This window comes from Micromesistius poutassou, assembly GCF_964030765.1.
Source record: "Micromesistius poutassou genome assembly, chromosome: 20".
Classification (NCBI taxonomy): domain Eukaryota; kingdom Metazoa; phylum Chordata; class Actinopteri; order Gadiformes; family Gadidae; genus Micromesistius; species Micromesistius poutassou.
In genome coordinates, this window is record NC_140290.1 from 8,925,713 (window position 1) to 8,939,980 (window position 14,268).

The following is a 14,268-nucleotide window of genomic DNA, read 5'->3' on the forward strand; positions in this document are numbered from 1 at the left end:
CCAGAATGGAGGGCGAGAAGGAGGCAAGGAGGAAAGGCTGGGGGGGTGATAATTATATTTCCACTGGGTTTTATTTTCAAAGTGGAAAAACTGACGACTTCTCGAGTACCTCTCTAGTGGTGTAGTATTCATGTGTCAATGGGTCCTTTATAATACTTTCTCTAATACTACATCCTTCTGTTGGAAAATGGTGCAGATTGTTCCGTATGTGGGACAGATCTTAAGTTCAAAATCCCACAGTATGATATTCAGCACTTAAACACACTTCTTAGCAAGGAAGAATGGCCAAGAAGTGTGACGATCAATCCTAAAATGCAACTTATTGAACTTGAAGTTCAATGACTCATAATGACTTAAATGCCTTTTGTTCCTGTTTTATACTATATTGTTAAGTCAAGCGAAGATTATTTGGTTTATTTCCCCTTTACAGGGAAAAGAGGTCTATGACTACAGTACAGATGATCTCAAGCCTGGAGGTAAAATTGTGAACAGCTCAACTATTCAATAAGTACTGCTTTGATCTGAAAAGTCGAAATGCCCGAATGCCCCAGACCTGTCTCTGAAACTCTACACTTCACAAGTTTAGAAGAGTTTAGAAGAGTTTACAGATTTAAAGGTCTTGGCAAGCACTGTATGCATATATCGACAATCCGCACAACATTATGTTTCATTTTAAATTGTGCACACCTACAATAATTACATTTATGCCTAATCATTTGGCGGACACTTTTACCCAATGGTATACACAGCTGAACCTCTGAACAAGCTGCGAACAATCGAAGCATAGGCCTACAATCAAAACGTATTCAAATCAAACTTTATTAATGGAGCACTTTCGTGCATACCGACAATGTGTGTGTGTGTGTGTGTGTGTGTGTGTGTGTGTGTGTGTGTGTGTGTGTGTGTGTGTGTGTGTGTGTGTGTGTGTGTGTGTGTGTGTGTGTGTGTGTGTGTGTGCTTACTGCTTAATAAGTGAAATAACACAATAAGAACAAGACATTTGTTTAAAATTAAAAGTTAACATAGCCTCACCAACTTTCTTAGAAAGAGAGAGCTTGTTCAGTATAGGAATCAGAACACAGGTTAGTGGATTGTTTTATATTGTTATGGAAGCTCATATTAGTACAGCAGAACATAAGTTATATCACTTAGCAGAAACAGCATTTCATTGTGTGTACACATTGCTTCTGTTTTTTTATGCCAGCTTTTGGCATAAAACCTGGACATACAAGAAAACAAAGTAATTTTGGATGATGTCATCTTTCAGTGCCTACGTTCATGAATGTGATTGCTCAATCTCCAACTGTGCTGTGATTAATGCATTCTGGGAATTTTCCACACCCAACACAGCAATATTTCTCCCAATAGGTTTTTGCTGTGCCGGTGGTGTCCAACCTTTCTGGGTTTGTGTTGGATTTGGCTCAGGGGTAAACAGCAGATGTATCCCAGCCTTTTATATAACCAGGGAAGAATGGAAGAGGTTAAAGACGAGGTAATAGAATGTGCCGTGCCTGTTCTGTGAAGATCAAATAATAATTTACATGGACATTTTCCAGAAAGCTTGGGGCTGCATCTTGATTCTATTGGACTGAATCTGGTGCTGGTTGGATGGATTCTGGTAGCTGAATAATTCTGGTAGCTCACTGATTCTGACTGGATGTGAGCCAAACTTCAGTTGCCTGATCATTAATGTATCATTTGTTCTATATAAGCCACTGTTATTTGACATAAAATCAAGAAATTATCTAATGTTATTTAATGGGATTATCGTTAGTAATCAATTACTAATGAGTAAGGAGGTCTGTTTTACATAGGTGATGGACATCTGTGATAAGATCTACTGGGTGTGACTTTAGCTAATAGTATAATTACACTGTTGGTGTAATTGCTGAGTTGGGTGTGAAATACTGCAGAACTCCAAATTTAGCTCCAGGGGCTGGTGACAGAACAGTGTGAGGTGTCTTAGTGCACTTTGTTGCGTGATTAATCTCTCAGCATCTGTATTTAGTCTACTCCATTGGCTGATTCATATCTTGGCATCTGTTTGAGTCCTAACCATCCTAACAGACAGGAGTCATAGTCCATACACACCAATCGTCCCGCATTTATGATGTCACTGGTGATTAAACAAACGACATTTCAACACTGTTGAAATGTCCCACCCCCCCCCCCATCTCTCTTGGAATGTGACTATCCCCTGAAAACCCGCCGGGCACGGGACACACTTGTTTAACAGCCTCACCCTTTCTCTCTGTTTTCATGTCAGTGCTTGGCTTACTCTGTGAGGAGAGATAAGGGGTCACACCAAGAGCATCTTAAGCACAGTGAACGACAGCTAGGGAGCCGTCCCCATGTGTGAGCAGAAGCACATACATAAACACACATAGTGTCATCTGCAGGGCTCTTTACTACAGAGGAAGAGATTCAGGGATTCATGAGGTTTACTATGATTAACCACCGCATACTTAATAATAACTATTTCCTGTGGGACCACATACGTACCTGTATACCTTTATTATTTGACTTATACAATGAAAAATGATACCTTTATTTATATACCACTTTTCAATACAAGTTGAATACAACAGTGAAATTCCTACTCAAAAATGTATCAAACTAGCAAAAAACCCACTACTCAGCATTGAACATGTTTACTCAAGGACATGTCTCTGCTGCACAAAATGTTATTCTTGGACAAAACAATGGCTAGGGGATAGGCTGAGATCCAACGGAATTCCTGGCATTCTGCGACCAATCGGCTGACAGGATTTCTCTCCACCTTGTCTTGGAGTCTTTACTGTATTATGAAGGTGGGCGTGGTTTCCGTGGAAAGAAATAGCAGTTTGACTCGATCCAGTGGTGGACAGCCCCTCTGACACTTTCTATAAGAGCTGTCTGTCAGTCGAGCTCCGAGAGACGCAGGGCTACCTGGCACGTAACACCACCACCACCACCACCACTCAAGCCATCGTCTTTACGCACCGGTTTCTGCATCACACCACCTACACGTAAGTGTGTCATTCAGTGACTGTGGTTTATAACCAACTTTTTTTTTATCGCTGTGGTGAAACACATTATTGTGTTGTCTCATGAAATGTCATCAAATAAAATGTATTATATTATTCTTTGATTGGTTTAAATCAAATGGCACGATCAGGTATACGGTCAGATAGAGAGTAAGGAAACTCCATGAAAAAGAGCATGTGTAGTAGGTGTTGCGTGTATCCTAGAACGCCAACTCCCTTGCCATAAAAAAGGGAAAGTAAACATTCCTGTGTGATTAGGTCGTGGTAGTGCTCAAGTCTTGATACTGTGCAACGGGTGAACGCTTGGGCGGAGAGGACGCAACAAGTCCACCGGGTCAGGGACGGCTCTCTGTCACTACTAACAACAGATCTCAACCTGGGGCTTTTGTTGAATTAAGAAACACAGTCTTGACACAAGGAACGATTAGACTACAGGGACTTTAGTTATGTAACGGTTCAACTTGATGCCCACCTTTATTTATTCATTAATTTCCCTTTTTAACTGGAATGTTGCGTTCCGCATCAAACTCTTTTTTTTTTTTTTTGCACTGCTGAGTAACCCTTGAACCAGCGGCTCTACTGTGAGGGCAGGCGTCAAAGATGTTACATTTACAACGTCCTCTTCTAGAGATACACAGATGGGTTTATGGTCCATCATAAAAAGATATGCTTTCCTATTTGCCTGCACACCGACAATGAGCTCAGCAATGTGAGGATAACCCTTTATGATGCTTGTGCATTTACAAAGTGCATATTCATGATCCAACTCCTATTTTGATGTTTTCCAATTGATCGTAACTGAAACATTAATATCACACACAGTAGCAGTTCTACATTGAATTGCGCCCCGGGCGAGACCCCCTCCGTGCGCCCCCCCCCCCCCCCCCCGGAAAGTTGTTGGGGGGGGCGATCGCGGTCTGGCGGGGTTGCTGACGGAGTTGTTGAGGGGGGGGGGGAGTATGATCGATAATAGAAGATGCGCGGATCTTTTTTTTTCGTTTGCTCGTGCCGCCCCCCCCTGTAATGCCGCCCCGGGCGGCTGCCCGTATCGCCCGTAGCTAAAACCGCCACTGATCACACAGATGTTGTTTGTGTTTGCACCCAACAAACATTGGGTTGGTTTAGAATATTGTGCATTATGTGCATGCTTATGCATTTCTGATGATACTTCTCTTGATAAAAATAGGTCATTGGCAATGACCTATTTTTAATGAGGTGTTAAGGAAGGGAGGTGTGTTGTATTGAACAAATATTTACATCCGGAAGACCAGACAGATAATTACAGCCATTAACAGAACAATGGACCGACATATCTTCTGAGATCTGCCAATGACTCATTGGCAAATCTCAGAAGATATGTCGATCCAATGTGATCTCAGCCTTAAACTTCAAACTCCACAGTGTTGGCTCCTGTTTAGTCTGCTCATTGCAGAAGCAATTTTTTAATGATTTCATTTGTTTTTTCTAAACTGTACTGTGTGTTCAGATGTTCACTCACACACTCCCTGTTATGTTATGCTAGCAGAAGTAAAAGCCTATGCTTAGGCCCAATCCCATTATTGCCCTACCCCAAAATCTCAACCCTACCCCTACCCCTTGATGGAAGTAATATTGCACATTACAAAAAGGCATTAACAATCACATTTTAGCAGTAACTTTTTCAAAGGGGCCCAAAAAACGGTCAGTTTTAAACCATCAGTGGATGGTTCATCTTTCTTTGGGGATTAGGGCTACCAATGCAGAAGAGGTGCCTGAGGTGGAGGCGATGGTGCCTGAGGTGGAGGGCTGGGCTCTGTGCTGGCAGCGGCCTCAATGATCTCCTGAAAGAAAACATAACAAATGAAAAGGAATTATATGGCAGGACTGGCCACATGTTATGATTGATTGATTGATTGATTGATTGATTGATATATTTTACATGTTATGATAGATAAATAGATAGATAGATAGATAGATAGATGATAGATATCTTTCACATGTTATGATAGATAGAAGGTAACACTTTATAATAACTATCTGTTATAATTAGTTAATAGATCATAAGTAAACTGTTAATTAATGAGTTATTAATGACTTGTTAAGTGTTTGTTAACAGTGTTTGTTAAGGATTTATAATGATGCTTTGTAGATAGTTAATAGATCATTAATAAACTGTTAGTTAATGAGTTATAAATGACTTGTTAACTGTATGTTAATGATTTATAACTATACCTTATAAATTAGTAATAGATCATGAACAAGCTATTAGTAAATTACTTACTAATGACTTGTTAAGTATCAGTTAATAGTTTATATATGTTATTGGGACGTTATTCTAAAGTTGCAACTATTCCTCATTTACTAACAGTTAATAAATGAGGAATAGTTGCAACTTTAGAATAACGTCCCAATAACATATTAACATATCTATTACTAATTTATAAGGTATAGTTATAAATCATTAACATACAGTTAACAAGTCATTTATAACTCATTAACTAACAGTTTATTAATGATCTATTAACTATCTACAAAGCATCATTATAAATCCTTAACAAACACTGTTAACAAACACTTAACAAGTCATTAATAACTCATTAATTAGCAGTTTACTTATGATCTATTAACTAGTTATAACGGATAGTTATTATAAAGTGTTACCAATAAAGGAAATAAGACACTTGTTTGTAAAAAAAACACCATCACATGATCCACCATTCTTGAGGCCAATAAGCATTTTTAAAACTAACTATTGCATTACTTGGTAAGGGAGTAAAGCTTATCTTCAACCTGGAGTCCCTAGAACATGGAACATATGGATATCATTGTTGTTGGGACATGGAAATATGTCCAGTAGCCTACTGTCATGAACCATCATCCATGTTGTAAAGATTGCTAGTTATCATGTTCGCTAACTAGCGATTAGCGCATATTAGCAATGTTGTTGTTATGCTTGCTATCCATGTATAACGAAAATGTTACACTACATTAAACAGAATAATGATAATGATATCAAAGGGGGGAAATGGGACATGGCGATATGTCCAGTACTGTCATGAACCAACACTGGCCGCGGAGCGCCAGCCCCTGCCGAGCAGCCCTGTGACCAGCCGGGCCCGGAGCTCTGCGACCGGCCGGGCCTGGTGCTCCAGTGTTTGGTGATTGTGCTTGTTATAAAGAAAATGTCTATGCAACATTGAAACGGCATAATGATAATGTGGTGTTCATCATCATTTATTTAATGATTATTAACATAGAAAACACTCACATTTGTGGTTTTTGATCCTGTTGCATCTTTTAGCCCACCATCTTGCCTGGGATTTTTCTTGATTTTCCATTTCCTCGCAAGGTATTGTAGTAGTATTATTGTAGTAGTATTTGTAGTAGATGCTGATGAGCATTTAGGATAAGGTACATGTAAATATGTGTTGGTTTGGCCATACATACTCTAACTTCTTTCTTTTTTGTTTTTATTGACTCAGGTGTCAAAATGGCCCCCATAGGTGAAGCTACTAATGGGAAGCAAAATGACTTTGAACACAAATACTGCCCTGTGGCAGGAATATTCCTGGAGAAGACAAAGGAGAAGAAGACCATCTATGAGGCCATGAAGAAGCGTCTTCTCAAGCCTGGAACTGCACTAGCCCTGCTCGAGGCGCAAGCTGCCACTGGAGGTATTCTTGACCCAGTCAACAATCGCACACTTACTGTGGAGGAGGCCATCAAAGCTCAAATAGTTGGACCTGAGATGAAAGAGAAACTGCTGGCAGCAGGCAGAGCCGTCAGTGGTTATGTTGACTCTTACACCAATGAAACAATCTCTGTATACCAAGCGATCCAAAAGGATTTACTACCAAAGGAGTATGGATTGAGACTGCTGGAGGCGCAGATGTCTACACATGGTCTCTTCGACCCGATCGAGAAGCAATGCATTGCGGTGGAATCGGCAATTGAGAAGGGCTACTACGAGAAAGGTCTGCTAAATAACAAGATGGAAGAACTCAAAGTTTTCTACAATCCAAACTCACAAGAAAACCTCAACTACAGCCATCTCCTCAAGAAATGCACGGTCGAGCCTGAGACCAACATGGTGCTTCTGCCAATCTTTATCACCTTCAAAGGTCTGCGTAGGGGTGTGTCCTCCTCTGAGCTCCTGGCATCCAACATCATTGACAAAGAAACCTATGATGACTTGCAGATGGGGAGGACCACAACTCATGACGTCATGCTCATGGAGACAGTGAAGGAATTCCTGCAGGGGAAAGGGAGCATCTCTGGAGTAGCAGTGTTCTCCACCAATGAGCGGATGAGTATCTATAAAGCCATGAAGCAGGGCATCCTGATGCCTGGAACTGCGCTGGTCCTCCTGGAAGCCCAAGCCGCCACTGGATTCATGTTTGACCCTGTGAAGAACAGAAAGTACAGCGTGGATGAAGCGATCAAGAACAAAGTTGTTGGTCCTGAATTCCATGCCAAGCTTCTCTCTGCCGAGCGAGCGGTAACAGGTTACAGAGACCCTTATACTGGTGAGACCATATCTCTTTTCCAAGCACTATCAAAGGATCTAATGGTGAAGGAGCACGGGATACGCTTGCTTGAGGCTCAGATTGCCACCGGTGGAATAATAGATCCGATCAACAGTCACAGACTTCCAGTAGAAGTGGCCTACAAGAGGGGCTTTTTAACGGAAGACATGAATGCCACCCTGGAAGACTCTGGAGACGACACCAAAGGCTTCTTTGACCCAAACACCAAAGACAATCTCACCTATCTTCAGCTGATGGAGAGATGCGTCATTGACCCAGCCACGGGGCTCTGCCTGCTTCCTCTTGTTGGGAAATCAGACCAGTTGAATATCAGCTTCATCGACTATCACACTAAAGTGGAACTGAAGCAGACCATGGTGAACGTGACGTGTGGAAAATACATGGGAATGATGGTGTCACTGTGGGAATTGCTGATGTCAGAATACTTTGATGAAAACCAGAGGCAGGAAATCATCAACAAGTACAAACAGGGGAAACTCACGATCAAGACGGTCACTACGACAGTCCTGGAAATCATAGAGAAATCGGTGAAAACAACTACTGTCGTCTTTGAGGGAATCCGAGAAACTGTAACCGGAAAGCAGTTACTCGAGGCAGATATCATCACTGATAAGGACCTGGAGGAGCTGGAAAAGGGAAAGATCTCAGTGAACAAGCTCAAAGAAGATGAGACAGTGAGCATGTATTTGCAAGGGAAAAGTAGCATTGCCGGTGTCGTTCTTCCCAATTCTCAGACCATGACCATCTACCAAGCCAGAAAGAAGGCATTGCTCATGCCGGGCACAGCTATGATTCTGCTTGAGGCCCAGGCAGCAACTGGGTTTGTCATCGACCCCATTGGTAACAGGAAGTTCTCAGTGGAAAAGTCTGTGAAGGCCGGAATTATTGGAGCAGACGTTTACCAAAAGTTATGCTCAGCGGAGAGGGCCGTCACAGGGTACAAAGATCCATCTGACGGCAAAATAATCTCCTTGTTTCAAGCCATGAAGAAGGACCTCATCATCCGTGAGCACGGAATTCGTCTGCTCGAGGCACAGATTGCAACGGGCGGAATTATTGACCCGATAAACAGCCATCGCATTCCTGTCCAGGTGGCCTATAAGAGAGGTCTGTTCGACGAGGAAATGAATCAGGTCCTAGAAGATCCCAGTGATGACACCAAAGGATTCTTTGACCCAAACACCCATGAAAATCTGACTTACCTGCAGCTCATGGCCAGATGTGTTACAGATCCAAGCACAGGATTGTGTCTTCTGCCCCTCAAAGGTAAAGTTCATAAGATCAACATTGATGATACCCTTCGGGAGATCTTCAGAAGCACGATGGTCACTGTAAAGTATGGCAGATTCCGTGGCAAGCAGACGACACTGTGGGATCTCATCAATTCAGAATATCTCTCAGAGGACAAAAGACAGGAACTTTTCAAGCTCTACAAGTCACGAAAGATGACTTTGGAACAGATCACTGTCACCATTTTGGAGATTGTCGAGAGCAGGGAATTGAAACAGCAAGCGGAGCTGAATTTTGAAGGTCTCAGAGGAAAGGTCTCGGTTGTGGATCTCTTGGGACTGGATATTGTGGATAATTCAACCTACAATGGTTTGCTAGAGGGGACACTAACAGGAAGTGATGTAATGAAGATGGAGAGTGTCAGAACTTACCTTCAAGGAAAAAGCTGCGTCGCTGGCCTGATCCTACAGCCATCTAACCAGAAGTTAAGCATTTATGAAGCCCAGAAGAAGGGCTTCATAACACCGGGTACTGCACTGTGTCTTCTCGAGGCCCAAGCCGCCACAGGATTCATTGTAGATCCCACAAATAACCAGAAATGTACAGTGGCACAGGCTTTACAAGACAAGCTCATAAGTCCACACATGTATGAAAAGCTCCTATCTGCTGAAAGAGCTGTGACAGGCTACAAAGATCCATACACCGACAAAAAAATCTCCCTTTTCCAGGCATTGAAAAAGGATCTGATTGTAAAGGAACATGGCATCCGTTTGCTCGAGGCCCAGATAGCCACAGGCGGCATCATTGACCCCTTAAGGTGCCTTCACTTACCCCTCAACATTGCATACAGAGAGGGATACTTCGACTCGGAGCTGAACCAGATCCTGAAAGACCCTAGTGATGACACTAAAGGCTTTTTTGACCCGACCACCAAAGCAAATCTGACATACATGGAAATGTTAGGCAAATGTGTCAAAGATACAGAAACAGGCCTGTTTCTATTGCCATTGAATGAAAAAGCCACATCTGCAGGAACAAAAGTGGAAACCTATACTGATGAAGAAATCCGGCAAGTGTTTGAAAAAACCCTTGTGACCATATCAGTGGGCCTTTACTCAGGAAGAAATATTTCCCTTTGGGAGTTGATCCATTCAGGATATTTCACAGAGGATCAGCGGGGGGAATTAATAGCAAAATATAGGACAAAGAAAACAACCACACAGAGCATAACCACCACAGTGATTAGCACCATTACAAAACTGGAACAGGCTGAAACTCACAAGACTGTAATGGGCCTCAGAAAACCGGTATTTGCCAAACAGTTCCTGGAATGTGACATCATTGATGTAAAGACATTTAGTTGTTTGGAGGAAGGCACACTTACTCTTGAAGAGGTCTCTAAACGTGACTCAGTTCAGAAATACCTGAAAGGAACTGGAAGCATTGCTGGGATTATGAGTCACCCATCCAAGAAGACCTTGAGCATCTATGAGGCAAGAGAACAAGGGCTGTTGACAGCAGCTGCTGCGCTTATTTTGCTGGAAGCCCAGGCTGCAACAGGGTTCATCATTGACCCAGTCAAAGCTAAATGCTATACTGTTAAGGAAGCAGCAAGGGAGAAATGTGTCGGTGCAGATTTACATGAGCAATTGCTCTCAGCCGAGCAGGCTGTGACAGGCTATGCAGACCCTTTCACAGGCGCTAAAATCTCTCTCTTTGAAGCAATGGGCAAAGACCTGGTCACGAAAAGCCAGGGCATTCGACTTCTGGATGCGCAAATGGGAACCGGCGGAATTATCGACCCAATTCAGAGTCACCGGATACCTCTTCACGTTGCAATGAAAAAGGGGTACTTTAGTGAGGAAATGAATCAAACTCTGTCTTCCCTCAATGACCAAACAAAGGCCTTCTTTGACCCAAACACGAAGGCAGCGGTCACTTATCTCGAATTGAAAAAGAGCTGTGAGAAAGACCCTGAGACTGGGCTCCTTCTTCTACCCATCCATGAAGAAGGGTCACGTGAGTTTCATACTGACAACCAGACCGAGCTTGCATTCCAGAACTGTACAATGACCGTAGATGCAGGAAAGCTTCAAGGCAAGAGTTGGACTTTGTGGGAGGTGTTGTTGTCGGAATACATTTCAAAACAAAAAAGGGAGCAGTTACTTCAGCAGTACAGGTCAGGAGCCATGAAGATGGAGCAGATCATTGAAATTGTCACCACAATCATAATTGAGGTGACGTCCAAGGAAAAGAAGTTTAAAGGACTAAGGAAGCAGGTCTCCGCCAGTGAACTTTATGAATCAAAAATTATCTCAAAAGATCTCTTCACGCAAATTGTACAAGGAGAACTCACTGAAGAGACTATCAATAAAATGGAATCCATTCAGAAGTACCTTGGGGCCACCAACTGTATAGCTGGTGTCAGGGTTGAATCAACCAAAAAAGTAATGAGCATATATGAGGCCAAGTCTAAAGGACTGCTGACCCCTGGAACATCCCTTGTACTTCTTGAAGCTCAAGCAGCCACTGGCTTCATCATCGACCCATTAAGCAACAAGAAAATGTCAGTAGATGAAGCTGTAGCTCAAGGTGTGGTTGGCGCTGAATGGAAAAAGAAACTGCTTTCAGCTGAAAGGGCAGTGACTGGATACAAGGACCCCTACACTGGAAACATAATTTCTTTGTTCCAGGCCTTGCAGAAGGACCTGATTGTAAAGGAGCATGGAGTTCGTCTCCTTGAAGCACAAATCGCTACAGGGGGCATCATAGACCCAGTGCACAGCCACAGAGTGCCAGTAGAGGTTGCCTACCAAAGAGGGTACTTTGATGAGAAAATGAATCAGATCCTGTCTGATACTGACGATGACACCAAAGGCTTCTTCGACCCAAACACGCATGAGAACCTCACCTATCTCCAGCTGCTCGAGAGATGCTTCAGAGACCCTGTCACAGATTTGAGTCTGCTGGTCATTGCGAAGAAGGGACAGTTTTACTTTTTTGTTGATGAGGCAACAAAACTCATTCTGAAATCGACCACAACGACCCGGGCTGGAGGAAAATACCAAAGAAAAACTGTTTCTCTGTGGGAGCTTCTGTACTCCAAGTACATCACTGAAGAGGAAAGGAGGGAGCTGGTCCAGCAGTACAAGTCTGGAGCCATCAACATTGAACGCTTCCTGGAGATCATACTCACCACCATTCAGCAGCAGACCGACACAACCACAACATCCTCAATGGTGTATTGCACACCTCCAGAAATTGACTCAAATGCAAGCATCACCAAAACCACAATCACCACAACCACAGCTACCAAGTCCACTCACAGTAACGCCTTCCATGGAATCAGAAAGGACGTCAGTGCCAATGAGCTCCTGGAATCTAAAATCATTGACAAGAAGCTCTTTGAAGACCTCAACACAGGAAAGGTCACTGTGACAGAGGTCAGCGAGATGGACTCTGTGCACCAGTACTTGGTGGGAACCAACAGTATTGCAGGGGTGTACCTTCAGTCCAACCAAGAAACCATGAGCATCCACCAAGCCAAGTCCAAGGGTCTGCTCACCCCTGGAACCTCCCTGGTCCTGCTTGAGGCCCAAGCTGCCACTGGCTTCATCATAGACCCAGTGAATAACAAGAAACTCTCTGTAGAAGAAGCCGCAGCTCAAGGAGTGATTGGCCATGACTGGAAAAAGAAACTGCTTTCAGCTGAAAGAGCAGTGACTGGATACACGGATCCTTACACTGATAAGACCATTTCTTTGTTCCAGGCCTTGCAGAAGGACCTCATTGTAAAAGATCATGGAATTCGTCTCCTTGAAGCACAAATCGCTACAGGGGGCATCATAGACCCAGTGCACAGCCACAGAGTTCCAGTAGAGGTTGCCTACCAAAGAGGGTACTTTGATGTGGAAATGAACCAGATCCTGTCTGATCCTGATGATGACACCAAGGGCTTTTTTGACCCAAACACTCATGAGAACCTCACCTATCTCCAGCTGGTGGAGCGATGCATCAGAGATCCAAGAACAGGGTTGAGTCTTCTGGTCATTGCAAAGAAGGGAGAGTTTTACTTTTTTGTTGATGAGGCAACAAAACTCATTCTGAAAGCAACAACAACGACACGAGCTGGAGGAAAATACCAAGGAAAGACTGTTTCTCTGTGGGAACTTCTGTACTCCAAGTACATCACTGAAGAGGAAAGGAGGGATCTGGTCCAGCAGTACAAGTCTGGAGCCATCAACATTGAACGCTTCCTGGAGATCATAGTCACCATCATTCAGCAGCAGACCACAACAACCACTATGACCTCAGTGGTATATTGCAAACCTCCAGAAATTGACTCAAATGCAAGCAGCACCAAAACCACCATCACCACAACCACAGTTACCAATTCCACTCACAGTAACGCCTTCCATGGAATCAGAAAAGACGTCAGTGCCACTGAGCTCCTGGAATCTAAAATCATTGACAAGAAGCTCTTTGAAGACCTCAACACAGGAAAGGTCACTGTGACAGAGGTCAGCGAGATGGACTCTGTGCGCCAGTACTTGGTGGGAACCAACAGTATTGCAGGGGTGTACCTTCAGTCCAACAAAGAAACCATGAGCATCTACCAGGCAAAGTCCAAGGGTCTGCTCACCCCTGGAACCTCCCTGGTCCTGCTTGAGGCCCAAGCAGCCACTGGCTTCATCATAGACCCAGTGAATAACAAGAAGCTCTCAGTAGAAGAAGCTGCAACTCAAGGTGTGATTGGCCATGACTGGAAACAGAAACTGCTTTCAGCTGAAAGAGGAGTGACTGGATACAAGGACCCCTACACTGGAAACATAATTTCTTTGTTCCAGGCCTTGCAGAAGGACCTCATTGTAAAGGACCATGGAATTCGTCTCCTTGAAGCACAAATCGCTACAGGGGGCATCATAGACCCAGTGCACAGCCACAGAGTGCCAGTAGAGGTTGCCTACCAAAGAGGGTACTTTGATGTGGAAATGAACCAGATCCTGTCTGATCCTGATGATGACACCAAGGGCTTTTTTGACCCAAACACACATGAGAACCTCACCTATCTCAAACTGGTGGAGAGATGCATCAGAGATCCAAGAACAGGGCTGAGTCTGCTGCCCTTGAACAAGTAAATACTTAATCATCTCCCTTGACCTTCTTTTTCTATCTTGCTAATAATGTTTAATAATTAATTAAATATGCAAATGATTTCTGACAAACCTATTCTTTTTTTTTACCTTACATTGATAATGCTTGCTGAGAAATAAATGTAAACCGTTATATACAACAGTGTTTAAAATAAAATGTAAAACCCTTTTTTTGTTTGTCTATTAATGTGATTTGGTATGTTGTCTAGATGCAACACTTTAAGAAACCTTTAATGTCATGTCAGATGGGATGAGTTTTATAACCATACGTCAACTCAAACTAAATCCCAGAACTTCTAGAATGTTTTTTGTTCAATATTAAAGATCGTTGTT

At 43.0% G+C, this 14,268-nt stretch overlaps 1 protein-coding gene across 1 annotated transcript; it reads left to right on the plus strand.

Annotated features, from left to right (window-relative positions):
* Nucleotides 1-2,868: 2,868 nt before the first annotated feature.
* Nucleotides 2,869-14,103, plus strand: eppk1 (epiplakin 1). Its single transcript, XM_084484893.1, has 2 exons — nucleotides 2,869-3,008; nucleotides 6,488-14,103. Exon 2 carries the CDS (start codon nucleotides 6,496-6,498, stop codon nucleotides 13,918-13,920), a length of 7,425 nt encoding a protein of 2,474 aa, XP_084341019.1. The 5' UTR covers nucleotides 2,869-3,008; nucleotides 6,488-6,495; the 3' UTR covers nucleotides 13,921-14,103.
* Nucleotides 14,104-14,268: the final 165 nt, after the last annotated feature.